The following is a 22,479-nucleotide window of genomic DNA, read 5'->3' on the forward strand; positions in this document are numbered from 1 at the left end:
TTTTTATTCGTATCTTCCAGCTAGTTAACATAAATATGGACGTGTGTGTGTGTGTGTTTGTGTGTTATTTTTATTCGTATTATATATATATATATATATATATATATATATATATATATATATATATATATATATATATATGTATATATATGCCTTCATTTAAAATAATATAATACAGGAATTGTGTAAAGTGATTATAATATTGTATATTAGTACTGAATATTAAATGCTTTACTTTGTCCTGTTAGGAAAGGAGATCTTTCTTCATGTGCCAGTAACCAAACGTAACCAAAGAAAGATTCAGTTTTATTTTATTCATATTTATTTTTGTTGCACAAGACTGCTCAAACACGAGATGAAATTTAAAATTGTCGAGTTTGTGTGTCAGTTTTTTTTTTTTAAAGATGTTTAGTTGTTTCAACATTGAAAATGAAAGACAAAATGAAAATAAATACAGTACGAAACAGTTAATCCAAACATATACGACAATATGCTGGAGAGGTGCAAAACATAACCAATATAGCAATGCAACGTAATTCTATTTGATTCCAGTTATCAATTCACAATCTAAATTGTGCACTGTAAGGAAGAGAGTTCAAGACTTGTATGTTTCTATGTAAATCTATAAGGCCATAAGTGACTTTGGCCCAATAAAATGCAAGAATGTAATGAAACTGCCACACTCCTTGTTTTACATAAAAAATAGGGGGGGGGGGGGGTTGACTACAGTCAAAGGCTTTTTCTCAGCAAAGGTGAGTATGGAAAACATGAGAATGCTTTTATATTCTACACTACAGTGTACAGTGAGAGTTCAAACAGCACACCATTATCATCTGCTCCAGACTAACTACTGATGGCAATTCAAATCATTTGAAAACAAAAACAAGCATGATTAGAGATATAAGTAATGGTGAAAACAACCAGTCATTGTTCAATACTAAGTTTGTCATCTTGTGGTTTCTAACAGCCAAGTGAAAATGCAGAGACTACATGTGTCAATCACAGATAAAACAGAAATCAAAGATGCAGATTGATTGCATGATGCAGTGAGAATCTTTACAGTACACAGAGAGAGGCATAGTGTTCATCACAATTCAAAGTTAGAGCATGTATGTATTTAGTAGACTGGAGTCAGCCCGGTTTACAAAAGCCAGAATACCAACGGATATGGCTACTATCAAATACCAAAGGATCTGATACTCATTAAATTCACATGATCGATTTCTTCTGCAGCTGTGGGAGTGAAAATTGCTTCCAGATTCTTATTAAGACTCATTTCCCATAACAGACTAAGCGATCGACTCATGTTTGCACACACTGGCATTCGATAACAGCTGTCCGTATCGGTCTTCACTACAAACAAAATGAATGATAGCAGGAATGTAGAATAAGGTTAGAAATTGTGAGGCCATACAACGTTTTTAAGAGTTAGCACAAAGACTGTAATTTTAGTTACAAGTTAATGGCTTACAGTTCGCTTCTATACTCCATATTATACATCTCATTCTATTTAGTTGTCCCAAAAAAAAAAAAAAAAATTCCAACAATAATAATAAAAAATAATTAAATAACTTTAAAGACCAGTGAGTTAAAAGAGCGGAAAGATTGTGAATAGGAAGTGCAATGATGTGAAACTTTCAGCTAAGGTTTTGACTGCTGGATCTAGCAAAGTCAGGTTTACTTTTGTACAACTTTGTGTTTTAAATATTATCAATATCATATTACATCCCTTTTCCAGGTGTCAAACTCTAGTGTTTATTGGTGAGTGTTAAATGATCTTACTATATGTTTGTCAGTGACACTGTCCTGAAGTACGGGAAAGCTGCTGTAGTGTTCACATAAAGCTGTTACATGTCAAAGTGACGACAGTATGCTAAACTAACAGTCTGAGGACAGTTGGGGATACTTCATGAAAGTTGATGAGAAATCGTTTTAAATCTCCTTCAATATTCGAGGAATCGTTCACATGTATGGGCTTCAGTCAAAGACGATATTCAGAGAACAAAGACACGCTTCACTTCAACAGGATAGTTTGCGCAAACGATGCATACGGCTTGTGTAAGAATCTAAAATAGCATGTTGGTGTGAGCCCACTTTGTAGTGCAGAGTTGTGGAATGTGAGCGATAGAGCGTTTGTGTGTCCGTGTGCTGAACTGTAAGTATCTGAACCGAGACACCGGAGGGGTGTGGAGACAATGAGCAAAGAGCACTCTGGGAAAGATAAGGTCGGTTGAAAGAGATTTACAGTGTTGTCGATTCTGTTCTGCGTAACCTCTGAACCCAGCCAGGTAAATCCCGTTCAGCCCGCCTCATCTCTCCCTCCATCTGATCATTGCCTCTCCACTCCTCCGTCACTTCTCCACCCCTCACTGCTCGTCCTCGCCGAAGACGTCGTTCTGTTTACGCTTCATGTTCTCAAAGTCGAAGTCACTGCCTGTCATGCGCTTGTAGATGTCCTTGATGTCGTTACAAGTTGTTTCGAAATGAGTGGTGGCATCGTAGGACCGCGATGCAAAAATCTGAAGAAAGACAACGAAAAACATGTTTGTTTTTTAATAATGCCCAGCAGTGCCTTATTTAAAGAAATTACTGTGAAGCCAGTTGTTGTTAACTAAAACTATTAAAAATCAAAATAAAATTCAATATAAATAGTTTGATGTAAAACGTAAGTACTAAGTTGAAGTACTAAAATTAAACTTTGAATATTAGATGAGATAATTTGAAATATTTAAAATGTTTTAATTATTTTAGTTTTTTTTATTTTTTTGAATATTGTATGATGAAGTTAATACTGATATTTAATATTATTTCAACTTAAATGAAAATTAGAAATGTTTCCTTGGAAACTAAATGAAATAAAAGCTGAGTGAAATACTATAAATACTAAAAGAGAAAGAGATATATATATTTATTTAAAAAATAATAATAAAAAATATAAAAAATAAAAATAAAAAATAAAAAATAATGAAAAAAGCACAAAATAAAATTGCTAAAACTAAAATAAAACGGAAAGAAAATATAAAAACTAATCCTAAATAATAATAAATACTACAATAGCAGAAAAATAATATTAAAATAACTGTGGGAAGCTGACCTGGCTCTCTGTACCATCATCTGTAAGTTCATACATGTCACTGATAGCCACAAACCTGTAAAAATGACAAAATAAAAAAAAATTGCATTCATGTAGTATGATATAGATGTGCGTTTAATACAACATTTAGCTGTAGTCCATGAATTTAGCTGGCCAAGTGGCTTTGCAGACAAAAGTATCCGAGTGGTCTGAAGAGTGTATTTTTTTAACCGTACTAATACTGAATAGTTACATCTTTCTGAACCATGTTACTTGGTATTTACATTATTAAAGTTCTTCGCCAAATAAACAGAGAGTAAACTGACTTTTGGTCAATGGGCTCGAGGAGTTCCAGAGCAGGTTCGATTTCAGCTTCAGGATCAGAGGTTTCCACAGTGGTGCTTGCAATGGCGATGTACTTCCCCTGAGCTGCCACATTATGGGCGTAGGAGATCATGCAAACATAGATATCTACAGGCAAACAAGAACAAATTGTACATCAACTTTTCATTCCATCACTCTTTTTTTTTAAATGAAAGCAAGCAGCGCCCTCTAGTGGTGACTGCACACAAGTACTGATGCACACATGCTGTAATACATATACACACACTAATAGACTAGTGTAGGTTTATCCTGCAAATTTTGATAAATTGTCACTCACCTGATTTGCGGTTAACCTGGTTCTGAGGAATGATGATCTGGCAGGAATTGGCATCATTAGTGTTTTTAATGGGATGGCTGAGGACGCAGATGACTCGGATCACCTGGCCGACTTTGTGCACGCGGTCCGGGATGTAGCTAGGGTCGCAGATGAGCTGCTTGCAACGGGCAACCTGGAAAAAGCAGGATTATTGGGGCAAACCAGATCTTACGCATAAACTTATGCATGAAATCCATCTATTTATTCTCATGATGCATGCTTGATGAAATTAACCAAATATAAATGTCAACTCTGTCTCAAAGGAGATTCCATGCATTGTCATTTTGTAACAAATCAGTTTAATTTTTAATAATCAATTACTATTTAATTATAAATTTTAGTTACATCACACTGCAAACAACATTGTTCTTAAAGATGTACCTCTCCCTCTGATTTCACGCCCACCACGTGTCCTCCCTCCATCACTATCTCGTCCACTGGTTTGTTCAGCATGTAGGTTCCTCCATAAATTGCACTTAACCTGTAAGTTCACAAGTGAAAAGGAACATATTAATAACACAATGATGCTCAACACATGATTACCAGGATGACTGGGTGGGAGGAGCGGCTGACCTAGCAAACCCTTGAGGCAGCTCCCCCAGTCCGTACAGAGGGTACAGGTATGGGCTCTTCCCGTAGCGTGCCAGAGACTCACTGTAGAGTTTGATCCTATTGATGGTCTCCAGGCACGGCTGCTCAAGGTAACTAGGAGGAATTCAATTCACTTTAGTACATTTACCACCAATGAAAAAGCATGTGTTGTCATTTACTGGCATGCAAAAGTAAGACACCACACGTGAATACATATCTAATAGATATCAGAGTACTTCCTCAGCTGATTAATCACAGTGCATAAAGACAATCGTTTTGTACTACAAGATTTCTAAGGTGTTGTGTTTGAATATGCAAATGAGGCATTATCTGATTAAATATGCACTGATTTGCATTCATTTCCACAAAAGAAATCTGAACATTGGATAAAGTTTCATTTTGTTGACACGTGAATCTCTCGAAGACATTTATTTTTATCACTCTATAAATTAGAAAATACTGTCAGCAGCCAGAAATAACTCTATATAATGACATAGAAACAACCCTCCTGTAAAAATCATTGAAAGTTTGATGTATTTAAGTGATTTGGAAGTTTGATGTATTTAAGTTCTTTTTAAGAAAAAAAAAACTGTAATTGAAATATACAGATGCAGATAAATAAATGCAATAAAATAAACAAATATCTAATTGAAATATTGTTTTGCAGATAAATAAATAGTTTAAAGATGAGAGCAATGATAAGACTCTTGGTGTTTTGTAACACTAGCGACACTTACTCGTCTGTCCTGTAGAGGGCCAGGGCATGTCCCGTGAAGTCCACGACGTCCTGTCCTAAGTCAAACTTCTTGTACACGTCTCCCATTGTTGTGAGTTTGGGATCAACGCCTTCAAAAGTCTTGGGGTCGTTCTCATCAAAGTTGGCCACAAAAACTAGGAACTTGCGGAAACGTCTCTTCTCAAACATTCCCATTAGGTCTAAGCAACACATGTCATGGGTCAACTAAAAGAATCTGCAATTTTATCAAAAACAATCATTCTTGATTTAGTCCTAGCGACAATAAAACACTAGCTGGACGTACTTGAAGCCAGTGCCTCTGTCTCAGTAGAGGGCACTTTGTAGATTTTTCCTCCTTTATACACAAAGCTTCCCTCAACCACTTTGAAGTCAAGATATCTGGTCACTTCTGTGTATAGAAGCATCTTAACTAACTGACCTTAAGGAAGAAAACAATGACAAAATGCAGTGGAACATTATTATTCAGAATATTATAAAAAAATTACAGACTTGCATGACTTAAAGGACAACAATCTAATCCAAAAACATGTTTTGAGCAATATTATCACACCAACTATCATGTTACTTAAGTTTTTACCATTGGCCATTAAAAATTTAGGAATAAGGTCCACATTCCAGTCTCTTCCCCGGCCCATTGACTCTGGGGGGCTGTCTGAAATCCCAAATCTCTTATAGAGCTGAGAGAAAAGCATGTAAAATGTGAGTGCATGCGTAAATAAAAAAAAATAAAAAAGCATTTTATATTAATATAAACATTAATATTATAATAAAATATTAATGTGTTAAAATACATGGCTACAAATAGCAACATTTATTCTGCCAATTATACAGTTATAGTAAACATGTGCAATATCAAGCAGACATGAGTTTGGAGTAGTGACAGTGGTACATGTAAAGCACCCTCACCTCCTCCAGGGGTGTGATGGAGGAACTTTCACCACCGTAGTATGGATTTCTGTCCATATGCAAAACTTTCTTTCCATTCACAGACATGATCCCAGAGAGAATACATTCCTACACAAAAAACGTCATTTAGTTGAAATAATCGGTCATGGATATAAATAAAAAAATATATATATTCCGATTCATCTGTTGACATGGCATCGGGTATCTATCCATTGCCTTGACTTCCGTGATAAACACTGGGATGGATGCGAGTCACCCCACCCAACTAGTGCGATTCATTTCCGCGAATCGGTTCTTTTGAACAGTTAATGGAGCGCTTCGAAAACGAATTCTTCTGATTCGTCTACGTCATTCTGACATCCTAGCGTGACCTATTAAATGTTTTGGAGTTTGATTAACAACTGTGTTTATTGTTATTTTGTGTGTTCCAATTACATTTGTTGCAGCCATGACATAAAACAGTAATAATTTAAACCCTAAATATAATTTACAGTTACATTAAACAATACTATAATATGTTTACATATTAGCTGAAGTTTTACACCCAACTGTTCTTGTCTTAAAACTTCCATATAATTAAGTCGTAAACATTTCCAGGAAGAATTTATAAAATGTCTACTATTCGGCCGAAGAACCTCTCAGATCGATTCAATGAAAAGAACCGACTCACAAGAACAATTCGTTCACGAATCGAACATCGCTACACCCAGCCCACATTATGAGCCGCAGCCCAGATCATCCACTATCCTCCATGAGGAAAAATAGAGGAAACGTTTTATAAAAACATTTTTTTGTGTATGTGTTATATTATTATTATTATTAACAATGCTGTTTTTTTGCACACATGTAGCCAATGTCAAGCTCCCACGTTTGTAAAATTGGGCTCTTTAGATTATAACAATAACAAAAATAAATACACACTAAATCCAGAATTACAGGCAGACAGTGAACTAACATCACTTACGTACAATAGGCTACAGCTTTTACGTTGGCAGACCATAAAAGGCCAAATATCCGCAATAAATACATTGCCCCTATTTCGACGCCCGAGCAAACGGGATACCTGATGCCACTCCTTAGAACCAGACACTGTGAGAAGAATCATTCATTACTTTTTAACAACCGCTTTCATGTCAATATAACGATGCTGCCTCAGTGGCTTTGAAAATTCGGGGGAAGGTGGATTTGGGATGGATTGCACTCGTATTCATGCAGAAATTGCGAGAAATGCTGGCTCACTACACAGACACAGTACAGTAACGTACTGGTCCAAAGGATGCGTCAGCAATAGGCCGTCGGGTTCAATCTACCGCAAAGCATCTATTCGTACAGCCACATCTATAAGCATCCGAGCATCCATCGGCATTATCTTAATCTGTTTCCAAAGCGAGCGAGTCTTCAGTGACCCGAATGCGCTACTCACTGTGAGTCCGGTGCCCAATACGATAACATCATATTCCTCATCCATGTTGTATTACAGTGGATCTCCCGTCTTAAGCCAAATTTCCGCTGCAAAAAATCTGCAAAACGGTGTTGATGCAACAAAATATTTATTCAGAACTAGTGTGTTGTCCTATTAGCGACAAAAACGCCTTCAAATATCGCTCAAATAATTTGATACGTATCACAATTGATGACTGACTGTGGTGCGACCGGCGAGAACAACCAAAGATGGCCCTGACCGCAGCACGCGCTCCAGCGGTGAAGACACATTCGCAAAATAATATAGTGCAACTCCCTACACGGAGATGATCAATATTGCTGTGATTGTCATCAACGCAGAGTTACAATTAAGCCGTAAATATAAATGGTTTAAAAATAACAACGCTCACATCCTGGGTAATCTTATTGAATACATTTAACTACGCTCGGTGGCACTTATTCATTTTCTTGACAGCTGAATGGCACAGGGCGCAGTCACAGTACCAGATATCCCTCCGCCGACAACACCGTGGACGATGAAGCCGTCTCTCAATAATGCGTGAATTAACGTGGTAATGATTAAGATAAGATCTGTTTTAGTGTTCTGCAAACGAATATTTCCACTTATATATCAACATACTCATAATAATATGTGATCTGTCAGTAATGAAAATAAGCTTGACTTAAAATGCGATCATATGACAGAGACTGCCTGTCAATATTTAAACCCAATAAAGGGGTTCTGAGATTACAGCATCATCCCGATGCCTTCCAGGTGTTTAGAGACAAATGCTAACTTTACATTGAGTATTAAGAAGCATATCTATGCAGTCTTACAAGACAAATGTAGTTTTGGCTGAACTCCTATCAATTTAATATTTTTATAGGTAATAGCGAGGATGCATTTTGGATTCTGCATGTAGCACAAGGAAGACAAACGAGCTAGATTGTTCAAATGAACTTCACTGTGGTAACAATGTATCTTACAATGTGCAACGGCAGCGTTTCTGAAGACATACAGACAGATAGATAGATAGATAGATAGATAGATAGATAGATGTTTTAAATTAAGGATGATTTACAGAGGCTGGATGGTCTTTTTCTTGCTGGCCTAGAAAAAATAATGCAAATGTAGTTTATTCATATGGTGTTCGGCGTTGCGACGCTGCATCTCGCGCCTGCGCGCTGCTCAGAGGACGTGAACGAATTATTTTTGTGTTCAGAAATGGACACAGCGACCCCATTGGAACTCAATTGAGACAAGTGAAGCCCGTTTTTAGCGATTTTTAGCACTTCCGTTTCTGACGCGCAGACTCAAACTAAGCTTGATGACGTCAGCAACCTGTCTGACAGATGTAAATCTTCTAGTAGCTGTGCGTGCAAACTGCCATCGTTAATCTTGCAGAGACGGCGAGCTTGAGCGGGGAGTTCTTTGGCGTGAGTGAGCAGGAGTAAGTATTCTGATTAATTATTTTGTATAGTATTTTAAAATGTAACACCAGTACGCCATATCTCTTGACGTCTCCCTGATTGCCTGCGAGCTTCTCCTCCTGTCTGGACGGTAATTTCTCTACTGTGCGACAGAGAGTCGAGTGGTTATGACGCAATCGTTAGCCTATTTTTACAAAAACTGTTTCTACGGGGCCATAATGTAACATAGAAGGTAATGGAGCCCTTTATACATTGTCGTGTATCTTTAGAAATAAATAATGGACAAATGGAGTCTTTAAAACGCCTCAGATGTAAAGTTATTCGCTGTCAAAGTGACGCAAAAAATGAATGGGAGTCAATGGGATGCTAAACGCAAGTGAAGTTCTGCTACAAGATGGCGGCACGCGGCCGACTTCAACTTCCGGTCGACTTCCTTGCCCCCTGCGCTGCATCTCGCGCCTGCGCGCTGCTCAGAGGACGTGAACGAATCGAGTCAGAAGAGAATCACATGATTGAAGGGGGAAAAAATCTGTTGCATGATGACGGAAGTAGGACTGCGGCGCAGTAGTCTCTCAACAATGGCCTTCACCTCGGTTTTATTATTTATCTGCTCGATTTATAGCTGTTATGCTCAAGCGCCTCTGCTCATGTGGACCAGTGATGGGTACGTCACACGTTTGTATCTTGAATATTGTCTTCTGATTCACTTCTATAGTAACTCCAGAACACTGCTGTGCTCCTCTTATATATGTTCACTTCAGGCAGCTAGATCAGCTAACAGTGACATTCAAAAGCGTTCGGTAGAGGTTCATTACAGTGGACAAGGTTTCAAGTCAGCATGATTCTGTTGATGGGAGTCGCAAGCTGAATGATATCTTTGTCGATACAGGTCCAACATGCCACATCTGGCTCAACCAACAGCTGGACAGACAGTCTCTGGTGGGCAGCTGGCGTCTTATCTGAAATCTACGTTGTCCATTGCTCCACACAATGTACTTCTCTTTCTACAGGATAAGGTAAAGTGCCCCATATGTTTAAAATGCGGGGAAAAATAATGCCTCCGCAGTGTATTATTGTGTTTTTATCTGCTATTTAGCATTTTAGACATTTAATTAGTTGTATAATACAATATTATATAGTTATATTACGATTTAAATTGTTTGAAATTTATGAAACAATGAACAATGTGGTGTATGTTGGAAAAATGTCCTCATAAAGGTAAAAATGCCCTTTAAAATCAATTTCACACATTATCCTTATTGTCCCTAAGTTAATTTCTGACATTATTGAAAAGCTTTACAATGGGATCAGTGTAGTAGGAATGTGTTTTACAATGTGGAACTATTAGTGAAGTAGTTTCCTCCTCTCAGACTGATATTTTTATTCTCATAGTAACTGGACTCGTCAGTGTAGTGTGACTTTGAGCCACAGTCTTACTTCCCCATCCATCTTCCCTCGGACATACCAGGATTTCATTACCCTTGTACAATTTTGATCATCTGCAGACTGACATGACAAGATTTCTTTTGCTTTATTGCAATATTAAACATCACAGATTTTACAAGTGTGATTGGTAGATATTAAAAATGTATATGTGATCTGAATTAGTGTTGTTGTTAAAAAAAAATGAAATCACATAAACCATCAGCAACTGAAATAAAACTAAACTAAAATAAATGATTATTATTTCATTTAGTTGCCATGGCAGCATTTAAAATTTTGAATTGAAATTGAATTTAAAACTTAAAATATCAAAATAAAATCTAATTCAAAGTATTAGTTAATAGTAAAAAAATAATACTAAAATAACATAGATCTATGTTATACAACAGCTAGGGTTATTATAATTAACTGAAAGTAAAAAAAAAATAATAAAAAAAAAAATTGTTGCTTGGAAAAAAAAATGTAAATGGAACTAAAATAAAATGTACTTAAACAACTAAAACTAAAATTTAAGTATATATTAAAACTTTAAATAAATTTAAAATAAAAACAAAACATAAAATAAAAAAGAATTCAAAATGGATTAAAAAGTATCTCAGTGATACTAATGTAACCGACTTTTTGCCTGCTCTCTCCACTTTATAGCTAAGTATGGAAGACTTCACTATGTACGGTGGAGTGTTTGGCAACAAGCAGGACAGTGCCTTTTTGAATGTAGAGGTGGGTGTGCTCTGTTTTTTTTTTTTAATTATTATTCTGGAGGGATAGCACAACTAGATTTCTCTCAACATTCTCATCAACATTTCTCTCTCGGTATTCAAGTCAGCCCTTCAGACGTCCTCCAATCCCCTGGTGTTGCCAGCCCTGGACTGGTCTGCGTCTCATTCCATCCTGGAACTCCTCCAGGGAGAGCTGGGCATCCCAGCAGTCCAGATCGACCCCAGCACCCTGAAGGAAATCAAGCTGAACACCGCACAGCCTTCACTGCTGGCGGTCCATCTCCCTTACACTGCTGGGTAAGATGTTCTGTAATGTTATTTATATTATACAGTGTCTTACAAAAAGGGTTCAGATTCTTTTCATCTGAGTATCTTTCTGCAACACAGAAACTAAAATATAGCATTTTCAGCTGTTTCAAAGAATACAGTCTAATACAAAAAGTCATGCCAAAGTGATACATTTTGTTTCAGAGCTTTTAAATAAATGCTGAATGCTTTTGCAAGGCACTCTGAATTTCAATGAAATGAAAATTAGATATATTTCCTTGGCCACAATAAACATAACTGAAACCTAAATCTAAATGTAAAAAAAAAAGGTAATTTAAATGTTATTAAATACTATAATAGTATGTAAATAATGCAAAACTAAAAAGGTTTTTGCTTTGTTTGAATGTCAGGGATCAGACAAAGGAACTGCTTTTGAAAAATGGTAAGTGGTTACTTTTTTTTAATCAGGTTTGATAATGATTTTATTATAATGATTGTGTATTGCTTTTTATGGTTTGAGTCTTTCTAACTTGATGCCATGTGTTTGTCAGTATTGTTGTACTTTACTATAGTACCTAAGATTTCTTTTCTGATTAGATGCGATCATTGGAGAGGTCCTCAACATGTTCAAATCTCAGGATGTGGCTTACACTGCTGTATACACCGGCCTGAAGCCTTCTAGAGTAAGTCCTCAAATTTACATGAATGCATTTCACAGATGCTTTTCTCCACATAAGGAAAATCACAAAAAACAAAATTAGTATGTACTGCAATTTGTTCTCTCACATTATGTTCCTTTTCATTTGACACGATAAAATTCACAACAGCTTTGATGAAACCCTGAACAAAAATGTCTTTTGTAGGTCATTGAGGACACCCCAGTAATGGCAGGACATTCTGTGGGTCGATCACTACTTCAGGCACTGCCAGAGTCAACTGTGAAACCCCCACTTGTCATCAACAACACAGCGGGGCAGCCCTGCATCCTGCTGTGGGCCGACACTCTCCTCGCTACTTACTCTGGGAACCAGGTTGATCTGGCAAGAGACATTTTTAATGGTTCCGCTGACACGGCTGGTTCTGTTTGCAATAATACACTGTCAAGGTCAGAATCATAATAAAGCAGAATCCAGTATACATTTCCATATTTTTCCATGAAAGTAAAAAATATTTTGTTTTTCAGACTTGTCCTTAATTACAAAAATGTTCTGAATTTGCGATCCCTGCGGCTTATGTGAGTATTCAACACATAATCTTTTATTGATATGTATTATTTGTGATTTTGAAGAAAAGAATTTACTGCAATTGTTAGATATGAAGAAAAAAACCTGCATTTATAATAGGTGTGAATTTTTTTGTATTTTTTTGTATTATATATAAAAATATGTAATACAATATATACTTGATGTGCCTGGCTAAATACATTAAAAAAGTGTCAAATGTATTTTATGTTTTTTATTACTAATTATTAATAAAAATGGAAGCTCGGTTGTGTGATTTTTGATTTTACCATATTTAATGCTAAATTAAATCTTTCTAAACTTGAATTTTTGGTGAAGTACACCAGGTGTCAAAAGTTAGGATTAATTAAGATTATTTATTTATTTATTTTTTATTTTTTTTTTGTTTTGTGAAGACGCTCACCCAGAAATTTATTTATTCAAATGATTGAAAATCAGAATGATTTTTGAAGGATCATGTGACACTCAAGACTCAAGCAATGGCTGCTGAAAATTCTGCTTTGCCATCACAGGACTATATGGAATTTTAAAATATGATAATATTATTAAATATATTTTATAATCAAATAAGCTTTTGAAACTGTATTCATGTTTAATATTTTAAATTTTATTGTATTTTTATATAAAAAATGTTTGTTTTGTTTAACATTAGACTTTAAAAAACATTTTAAAATTTGTAATTATTTAAAAGCTTTGGCCATGCATGATATATAATGTTGTATTATTGTATTGTTACAATATATTGTCACACCCTTAATTTGTGATGCTTCCCCAAAGCTTCTCTATGCGCAAGATCTTCTTTCCCGTATCTGCTCGCGACTGGTCGGTGATGGAGCAGGTGGTGCTGGAGTATGACGGGCAGAGGGCCATCTTTAACGCCAGCAGTGGGATCTACTCTCCTGCAGAGTATTCTTTCCATTGCCAGAGCGTGAGCAGTGCTCAGAGCCCCCTGCTGGTACCCCGCAGTGCTACGGACAACGCTACCATGTGGACGCTGTCCTTCACTGATTTTCAGGTACTATATCAGTGTGCTGTTCTGGACTGGTAGTGTTAAATGAAACTCATATACAGTATACCACAAAAACTCCTCATTGATGCATCACGTTTCCCACAGATCCAAGGCTTTAACGTTACTGGTGAAGAGTTCTCGTATGCCAGCGATTGTGCAGGATTCTTCACTCCAGGGATTTGGATGGGCCTGCTGACCTCTCTGCTCATGGTGTTCATTCTTTCCTATGGCCTGCACATGATCATGCAGCTTCGCACCATGGACCGCTTTGATGATCCAAAAGGCCCAGCGATTTCAGTGCCTCAGAGTGAGTGATTTGAGCCAAAAATGGTCATGTTGTCAAAACTGTAAAAATTTAATTGATTTGTATGTATGTGAAAACTGATGTGGTTGGTAATCAGGAATTTATTGATCTAGCATGAGTATTTGAGTGTTTTCAACAGTATGTATATTCAAAGGCAAACCATATTTTTCAAATTTATTTTGATGTCTTGTAGAAAGTAGTGAAATTATTTTCATCTCTCCCTTATTACATTTGTAATTGTTTAATACTTATCAATAGGATTCCATACATTAAATGCACTAGCTAACATGAAACAGTGAACATTTCCTTTACAGCATTTTTAATATTAATTTATACATATACACACATATGAAGGAACATTTATTTTATATTTGTAAGTTAACATGGGTCTAGATTAATAAATGCTGCAAAAAGTTGTTCATGATACCTAATGCATTAAATTGAACAAACACATTTTAGTACACAAACAGTGCACATGCATGTTTCTGTGTCTACTGGTAAACTAGACAGAGTAATGAATGCATTAACATTCTAATTTTTGACATGTTTTGCATTGGAACATCTTGTGCTGTTATTTTTTTTGGACTACTGTTATTTATCTGGTCTTATAAATCTGGTGGTTTGTTTCTCATATTGTACTGGATTTGTATATGTTTGTGTAGTTGTGCATTGAAAAGTTGCCAATATTTAATCATGCCAAATGTACAATTTAAGTGCCTAAGATGGACCAGTCACTGCATGGAGAATGAAAAGTGCTAAATAAAAATGCAAGTCATTAAGCTAAATTATGATTTATTGGTTATTAGACTAATAAAAGTGCCAGAAGTACCTAGTATTCATGTGTTTTCAATGGATAAAATGTTTCAATTAATTTGAGATGCCCACAATTGTGTAAAAATACAAAGCTCGAATGGTTTATAGGAGACATAAATCTGTTTTTAAATGCAGTATAACTTGTCATAAATTTGCTGTCGGCTGTGCAACTTGACATAATGTTAATTGAAGTGACTATATTTGTTAAAAAGCTAATTGGAGCAAAATTGTCCATTTAAAATATGCCATGTGCAGAAGGATTCTTGTTGCGTTATTTTACAATGTGTTTTGTTGGGCATTGTATATTGTATATTCTACTGATTCAAATAAGCAGTTCATGTCACTAGATTTGCAATCAGAGCAGTGCATTGCAATCATGTTATAAACATCCATTTTTCTAGTTGAACGATTAAACTACCACTAAATATCAGACTTTGTCAAACAGAATCAATGCTTAAAGGGATAGGGATATCAAACAGTTGGTGGTTCCCACTGACTTCCATAGTAGGAAAAGAAATACTATGGAAGTCAATGGGAACCACTAACTGTTTGATTACCAGCACATACAGGTTTGGAACGACATGAGGGTGAGTAAATAACAGAATTTTAATTTCTGGGTGAGCTATCCCTTTAAGGCTGCAATATCTAAAAACTAAAATAAAAGGAACAAATAGAAACATTTATCAGTTAAGAGCCCAAGTGTTCTGTTTTGATTGTGGAGCTTTAATTTTGAGATCTTCCAGGCACACAGACATCTCAGTGAAATACAGAATTGCAAGAGGTGGATTTATATTTGCTGATTTCCAGAATTAACACTGTCGCAGAGCCATGTCAGTGCATTCCTAGTTAAAAAATGGCACAAAAAAGTAGTAGTTCAAAACCAATCTAAACAACACCTAATTGTTACAATAAAACAATATGATACATCTTTAAAATTACAAGCAGAGAAAAAAAAACAACAGCCACACAAACAAATGAAAAACCACTCATTAGGGGAAAATGTTGCTGTTAAAATTAAATTACTATTTGACCAATTTAATAAAAATTACTGAAAATATTAGATGAACTGAACTAGACGACTTAACATGGCAAGCAATTTGGCAAGCGCAAGTTAGATAGTATAAAATATTAAAATTAGCAAACTTTTTCAAAAGGGGGGTAAAAAACAATGCCCAATAACAAAAAGCAATTAGGTATTTGGGCTTAAATACTTTGGAAAATATGTAAATATTGATAAAACAGACAAAAGTAAATGACGTTTACATTAGATCTGTAAATTTGTAATCGAGACCAACATCAAAACATTTCTAATGTAATTAGAACCTATACAAATCCTGCTCAACACATACATCTAGATAACCCTGAACAAAAACCTTGGAATCAATAGGCACTTTAAGTACTTCAGCAGGATTAAACAGAACTTTTAAATTAAAATCTGCATAGCAAATCACATTCTGCAGTATGTCTACTGGAAGGTTAATATACACACGTTTTATCCAAGTGAAAAGTAACATCAGGAAAAATTAAAACAAAGCCTTAAGCATTGTAGAACATTTGGTTTTGTTTGTACATGTGGATTCCCAAATACCATGACATTCATCTCTTTTAAATGTGATCAGACTTTCTACATAAAATATTAATGTTAAATGTAACCCTCGGCTAAATCAGTGAGGTAAGGGACAGTCAGTGCAATTTTTTTTTTTTTTAAATGAATCCTAAGATGTTCTCAGGAAGAGGAACAGCAACATCATTAAGAGAAGAGTGATCACTGTATTAAGTGTTAAAAATTAAGAAATGACAAGCATACACATTATAAACGTGAAATCAACCTGACTTCTGTAAAGACAGATCTGTTTTAGAGTTAGAGACTGCTAGAAAGGAGTTATTCCAAATTACGCTTGTCTTTTTAAAGAAACATTGAGTGTGATTATGGAGCAATTCGTTGCGGGAAATCAGTCCTCCTCTCGCCGGATTCTGGGAAGTGTGTATATAAATTATATATATTTGCAGGATTTTTCACTTGGATTTCATCCAGGACAACTTCATGACGGCCTGCAATTAGAGGTGCAAAAGTTACACAAGTCATTCACAAAAAGTAACAGAATAATGCATGCCATTAATTGAGAATTATATAAATGATAATATTCTATACATTTTTTTAAAGGTATAAAACCTGGCAAATCCCAGTTAGCTACAAGAAAGAATAAGCCAAGTGTCTTGAAGACACTCAGGGTGGTTGATGAATAAATGACAATATGCATATGCATGTATGGATATGTTAAATACATGATGAGGAAGAACCTCCAAAACTCAAAAATCCTTCACAATCCTTAAGTATTACCTGACTTCTTGTGAAATTCTTATATTTTGGGATTGATGAGCTTCTGACCTGCCATATTTAAATGTCAATGATGTTTGTATGATGTTCAGAAACTCTTCTGTGACATTACAAGGAGGAAGTAGGAGAATACTTTTTGTCTTATAGAAAGCTGCATAGTTCCCATGGTCCTTACCAAGTATGTGAGGGAGTTATAATTCCTCCTCCTCCTTTTCAACCTTTTCATGTTTTGAGCTGCAATCCAAAAGTCCAGTAAAGGTCAGCATGTGCATAGACTAATTGCTGGGTATATTAAACCTCAACCCAGCACAGATTTACAAGACCTCACCCCACTCTTAAACACCGAAAACACCTCCACCCAGGGGAACAAACAAAACAGCACACCGCTTCCCATATAGACCATCAGCATAAAGGGTTGCAAAAATTAAATTTCCATAAGAATTTTTTCCCATTTGAATTATGTATAATGAAGCATTTTGTGGTTTGATACATTATTGCATTTAATATTTAATCACCTGCTCAAAAAAGTGACAGTACACTTTGTCAGCATTCTCTGCTGAAAGGGATTTAAACATTTCTTAAATAATCAAATAAACAACCAAGATGAATCTCAACATTAAGTATTCTGATTTGAAGCAAAAAAGCAGGATACAGAATGCCCATGAAGCAATGTGAATGACATGCCTAAAACAAAAATGATACAACTGATTATAAAAATACATTTGCCTGCAAAATATTCAGAAATATGTATTTATCTGTTAATATAAGTACTTTTAAGGTTATGTTCCAATCACCTGATGGTGAAAAGAACAGATTTTGAAAAAGTGAACATCTATATACAGTATTCACAGCCAGGGTCACTGTGAATAGGTTCATATCTAGAAAGAGGTAGTTTTTTTGGAGTAGTCATTTGCAATGCTTCATGGGAGCAGAGGTTTCTTTGAAAGGTGGCGTTCTCTGCAGGATTATGTCTAGTTCTACACCAGGGAAAAGTCACCACCTTTGCAGTTTGAGCTGCTATCCAAAAGCATGATAAACAGCTGGTATATTAATCCTAAACCTCAAAGGCATCTCCATTTCCCATGGAAAATGTGTGGAAATTACACCCAAACCTTTTAAATGTTTTGCAACTACTGAATGCAAGGTATTAATTTATTACCCAGAAGAGCCTAGAAAACACATAAGAAACGAATGAGGCGGTGCAGGTAACTTACCGTTTCATGAAATACACAAGGCTCACCCCTCCAATCACAACCAGCCCTAAACAAAAAGGAATTGCATTACAAATGATTAACCTTGATTAATAAAAAAAAGGGATTAAATTCTTATTCTAGTAACATCAGAGTCCTACATGAAAGCACAACAAAACTAATTTTCTTGAATATTTTACAAATAAAACCAATACTGTGTGACAGTTGACGGGGGATTGGCCAAAAAAATTGAATTCATTTCCTGTGATGTTGTTAGTGGGGGGATGTCTCAGGCTCTTTCCTGGTTTCTCTAATGAAATGCTACTTAGGTTGTTGGTTTGAACCATTGATCTGTCTGACTAACTGGACTGCTCAATGCTCACTCATTCTAGGCTGAATATTTAAGCATCATTACTCCAGTCAAATGTATAGTCACAAATAATTCTAATATACTGATTTGCTGCTCAAAACACATTATTATTATTATTATTGAAGAAAACAGCTGAGAAGAATTTGTTCAAGTTTCTTTGATGAACAGAAAGCTCAGAAGAACAGTTTATCTGAAACAGAAATCTTTTGTAACATTATAAATGTCTTTATTATCACTTTAGATCAATTTAATGCATCCTTGCCAAATTAAAAACTATAATTTTTTATAACTTAATAAAAGGTTAATAAAATATACTGGCTCCATAATAATTTACTATAATTTTTTATAACTTAATAAAAGGTTAATAAAATATACTGGCTCCTTTTTTATTTCAGAGAAATGCTTATCTTAAATTAAAGAATCCTGAAAAAAAGTTTATAATTAGGGGTGTAACGATCCATTGATATGGATCGATACATTGATCAAATGTCTAACGATATGATGTATCGATGTCATGGATAAAATATCAATATCTGTAGTATCAGGGTTCCCACTCACCAAATTCCCTGACTTTCACAGACTAAAAGGCTGAATTTCCATGACCTGTAATGAACGGAAAAACTCTGTTGTGCTGAGCACTGAGCAGACAAAAACCAGCCACAGACAGTATTTTAAATCCATCCATTTGCAAGCTTTATTTACTTTTATTTACTGTTCACAGAAGTTTTAAGTATAAAGCTGTGATATTTTTCTGTACTATTTCTACAGTAATTAATTTATGTTTTTTATGGTTTTAGGGGTTAAACGCTCTGAAGGATTTTCTGTTTGTAGTCAAGTTTATTACTTAGTCTTTTTATTTCTTCACATTTAGTTTTTGCTTTTCTGTCGTCTACATTTAACACCCAGTCTTTGAAGTGGTCATCTTGTATCCAAAGCTCTTGATATTGACATTTTCCTGGCATTCTTGCCTTAGTTAACAGGTACAGATGACTGCATTTGACTTAAGTGATTGCCAGTTGACGAGAGGGAAGGGAATAAAATTGCACTGAAAAACGGCTCAATGCTAAGGATTTTTTCTAATGGCCCGGTCGGGCCAGTGGTTCAAATTATTACTTGCCCTGCCAACATTTCCACTGTCCCTGCCAAAATAAATGAACAAATAAATAAATAAAACAAAATAGTTGCTGTTATCAGTTTTTTTTTTAATCTATGTTATCTTTTATTCTAATAAATAAGCTTATATGACACCAGTATTTTAGATACCAATAAAATCTGACAATTCTCGATTTCAATTTTAATACTTCAGCAAAAACCACTATAAAGTTCAAACATTATTAAAGACAAGGGACAGCCAGTAAATAAGAACAAATGAACAAATTATTACAATAATTATACCCAGTGCTTGAAGTGGAAAAAAAAGAAGTGCCGGTACTCACCCCTGACCAACCCCCTTATTTATTTTTTTATATTAAATAAATATATAAGTAATTTTCAGAATTCACAATGTATGTATAGTGCCACAATCAATCAATAATTAAAAGTTTTCAATACAAACAAGCATAAGTCGAGCTGCGATACCAAACAGGACCACAAGGAGCTGTCAAAGACCACTACAGCTCCAGCCTTGATCTACCTGCCCTGATCCATTCAGAATCACTAAACCACTGACGCCTTCAGCCAGCATCCATTATAACACTCTTGCTTTTAAGCCAAATACACACTGAAAAGAATAATTTACTGAGATCTGGAAGCAAGTCACAATTCTCTGCATTAGCACTCTTTTGATACTGTTTGAATTCACTTACTGGATCCTTGGACTTTCCAATTCCATGAGTTTACCGGTTTAAAATGATGTGATTACCTTAACAACTAAAAAAAGCAGGTTATTGCATTGTTTTCGTTGGCCTATAATGTACTGATTAAAATTAGTAATCAAAAATGTATTATTCTACCTCTCCTGACATAATCTCTCACTGAAGTAGACCGACTCTGCTTGCATTCATTCTCGTGAATTGTCGAGATAAGAGCTGACCCCTCTTGGTAGTATGATATATTGGCATTTCTAATCACCCAGACACAGATGCTTTGACTCACCGGCAACATGTCAGAAGTGCCGGCCCACTTCAAGCACTGATTATACCTTTTAATGCTGACAACCATTATACACATAGCACATAGCTTGGCATGTGGTAGGAAAAAAGTTTGCACAATAGTGTTCCAATAAGCCAATATGAAACTCCTGTTAATTTATTTTATCTTCTTTTAGTATACATTATGAACAGAACTATGATATTTCAAACATGCAGAAATACTTCAGCGGAGGTTAGGGTGATCCTAACCCTACAGCGGAGAGGTGTTTCTGATATCAGTGGGCGAGGAATGGAGCGGGAGCGGGAAATAGTGAACCCGGAGCGGAGTGATTATTAAATGCTCGGAGCGTGGAGGGGAAATTGTTGCTGCTCCACTCTGCTCACATACTCTGCTCGGGACAGCTGTGAGAAGTTTTCTGCGCACACACATCCGAAGCACACGTACACAGACTGCAGAAGTTACATAACATTTTTTATATAATTTTAAATATGATTTTTTTTTTTTTTTTTACACAAATATGAATTGATTCGCTACAGGAGGCCTTTATTCACCCCCCAGAGCCATGTGACGCATGTATTAATATAGTTAGATGTGCTTTATTTAACTACTTTTGGACTGTTGAACAAAAACACCCACACATACCATTATAAAGCTTGGAAGAGCAAGAACAATTTTTAATATAACTCTGATTGGATTAGTCTGAAAGAAGAAAGTCATATACACCTAGGATGACTTGAGGGTGAGTATACATGGGCTAATTTTTATTTTTGGGTGAACTAACCTTTTAACGTAAACAGTAACAGTATTGGATCTGTGCTTTCATTCTTAAAGTGAAAGCAGAATAACAATAAACTTGTCAAAGAAAACATCTCTCACTGCTTTAGTAACTTAAATAAGGATTAATCTATATTTAATTTATACAGTTAATATGCATGGTTATTTTACATATAATTATTTACATTTCTGTACCTTAATATTTCTTTTAGACCTGAAAGACCTGAAAACTACTGTTTCTTTGTATTTATTTTCTGCTATTGTTTGTAATTGCTTGTAATTTGTAATCAATCTGTAGAAAAGATTCTTAGCACTGAGCCCATAGTAGCAGCCAAAAAGCAGAGTCTTTTTTTAACAGCTTTATTTTTTTTAAATATTTATCTACATTAACATTTTTTTTTGTACAACTGGAGTTTTAGTTTTTTCCTAAAGAGGATTTACACTATTTTACACATTGCTTATTTTAGCATAGAAGCCTGAAAGATTTTCTGTACTGTTGTCATGTCATAAGATTACTGATCTTTTGTGTGATGTTGTTTTTTTTTTTTTTTTATTACTGTTCCAATTATCTATTTATCATTGTTATAAAAAAAGAATGTCTAAACTAAGGTACAGTATGTTGAAATTTCAGATAAATGTTATATAATTTGGTTGCATTTGTGGGTTAACGAAAATGTAGATGGTTGTTTAAAACGGGTACATAATATCATATCAGTAAATCGACTGATATATTCCTGAATCGAATCGTATCGAAATTGTACAAATTTTTGAGGCATCGGCAAATATCGTATTGCTGGTTATGAGAATCAATATCATATTGTGACGAACCCTCCAGTTTACACCCCTATAATTAGTATATATATTGTACAAATTTTTGAGGCATCGGCAAATAAAAAAAATGTTCGAAGAAGAAGAAGAAGAAGAAGAAGAAGAAGAAGAAGAAGAAGAAGATCAGCATATTAGGATGATTTCTGAAGGATCATGTGTAGAAAACAGTTATTTTAAATCGTAAAAATATTTCACAACATTACTGCATTACT

At 35.2% G+C, this 22,479-nt stretch overlaps 3 protein-coding genes across 12 annotated transcripts in view; 1 reads left to right on the forward strand and 2 right to left on the reverse strand.

The window, feature by feature from the left end:
• Window positions 1-294: 294 nt before the first annotated feature.
• On the reverse strand, window positions 295-7,725 carry LOC109048054 (rab GDP dissociation inhibitor alpha). Its single transcript, XM_019065735.2, has 11 exons — window positions 7,451-7,725; window positions 6,028-6,135; window positions 5,699-5,798; window positions 5,405-5,539; window positions 5,102-5,300; window positions 4,347-4,478; window positions 4,155-4,254; window positions 3,735-3,906; window positions 3,400-3,544; window positions 3,095-3,149; window positions 295-2,519 (listed from the first exon to the last, which is right to left on the reverse strand). Exons 1-11 carry the CDS (start codon window positions 7,493-7,495, stop codon window positions 2,367-2,369), a joined length of 1,344 nt encoding a protein of 447 aa, XP_018921280.1. The 5' UTR covers window positions 7,496-7,725; the 3' UTR covers window positions 295-2,366.
• Window positions 7,726-9,414: 1,689 nt separating this feature from the next.
• LOC109053989 (V-type proton ATPase subunit S1-like) lies at window positions 9,415-14,691 on the forward strand. The gene is made up of 10 exons (XM_019071302.2): window positions 9,415-9,544; window positions 9,770-9,896; window positions 10,969-11,043; window positions 11,146-11,339; window positions 11,720-11,751; window positions 11,907-11,992; window positions 12,173-12,414; window positions 12,493-12,543; window positions 13,328-13,565; window positions 13,665-14,691. Exons 1-10 carry the CDS (start codon window positions 9,417-9,419, stop codon window positions 13,872-13,874), a joined length of 1,383 nt encoding a protein of 460 aa, XP_018926847.2. The 5' UTR covers window positions 9,415-9,416; the 3' UTR covers window positions 13,875-14,691.
• A 687-nt stretch (window positions 14,692-15,378) lies between these two features.
• Window positions 15,379-22,479, reverse strand: part of LOC109053991 (complement component receptor 1-like protein) — a 37,482-nt gene continuing 30,381 nt past the window's right edge. For 7 of the 10 annotated variants that reach the window (XM_042751450.1, XM_042751460.1, XM_042751461.1 and 4 more), the window contains 3 exons: window positions 18,229-18,274; window positions 17,190-17,248; window positions 15,379-16,728 (listed from right to left, as the gene is read on the reverse strand). In XM_042751450.1, coding sequence (XP_042607384.1) covers window positions 17,206-17,248; window positions 18,229-18,274 — 89 coding nt within the window. In that variant the 3' untranslated portion in view covers window positions 15,379-16,728; window positions 17,190-17,205. The remainder of the gene's footprint in view (window positions 16,729-17,189; window positions 17,249-18,228; window positions 18,275-22,479) is intronic. The other 3 variants (XM_042751458.1, XM_042751455.1, XM_042751454.1) reach the window with 1 other exon arrangement.

The sequence above is a fragment of the Cyprinus carpio genome, chromosome B23, assembly GCF_018340385.1.
Source record: "Cyprinus carpio isolate SPL01 chromosome B23, ASM1834038v1, whole genome shotgun sequence".
NCBI classification, from domain to species: domain Eukaryota; kingdom Metazoa; phylum Chordata; class Actinopteri; order Cypriniformes; family Cyprinidae; genus Cyprinus; species Cyprinus carpio.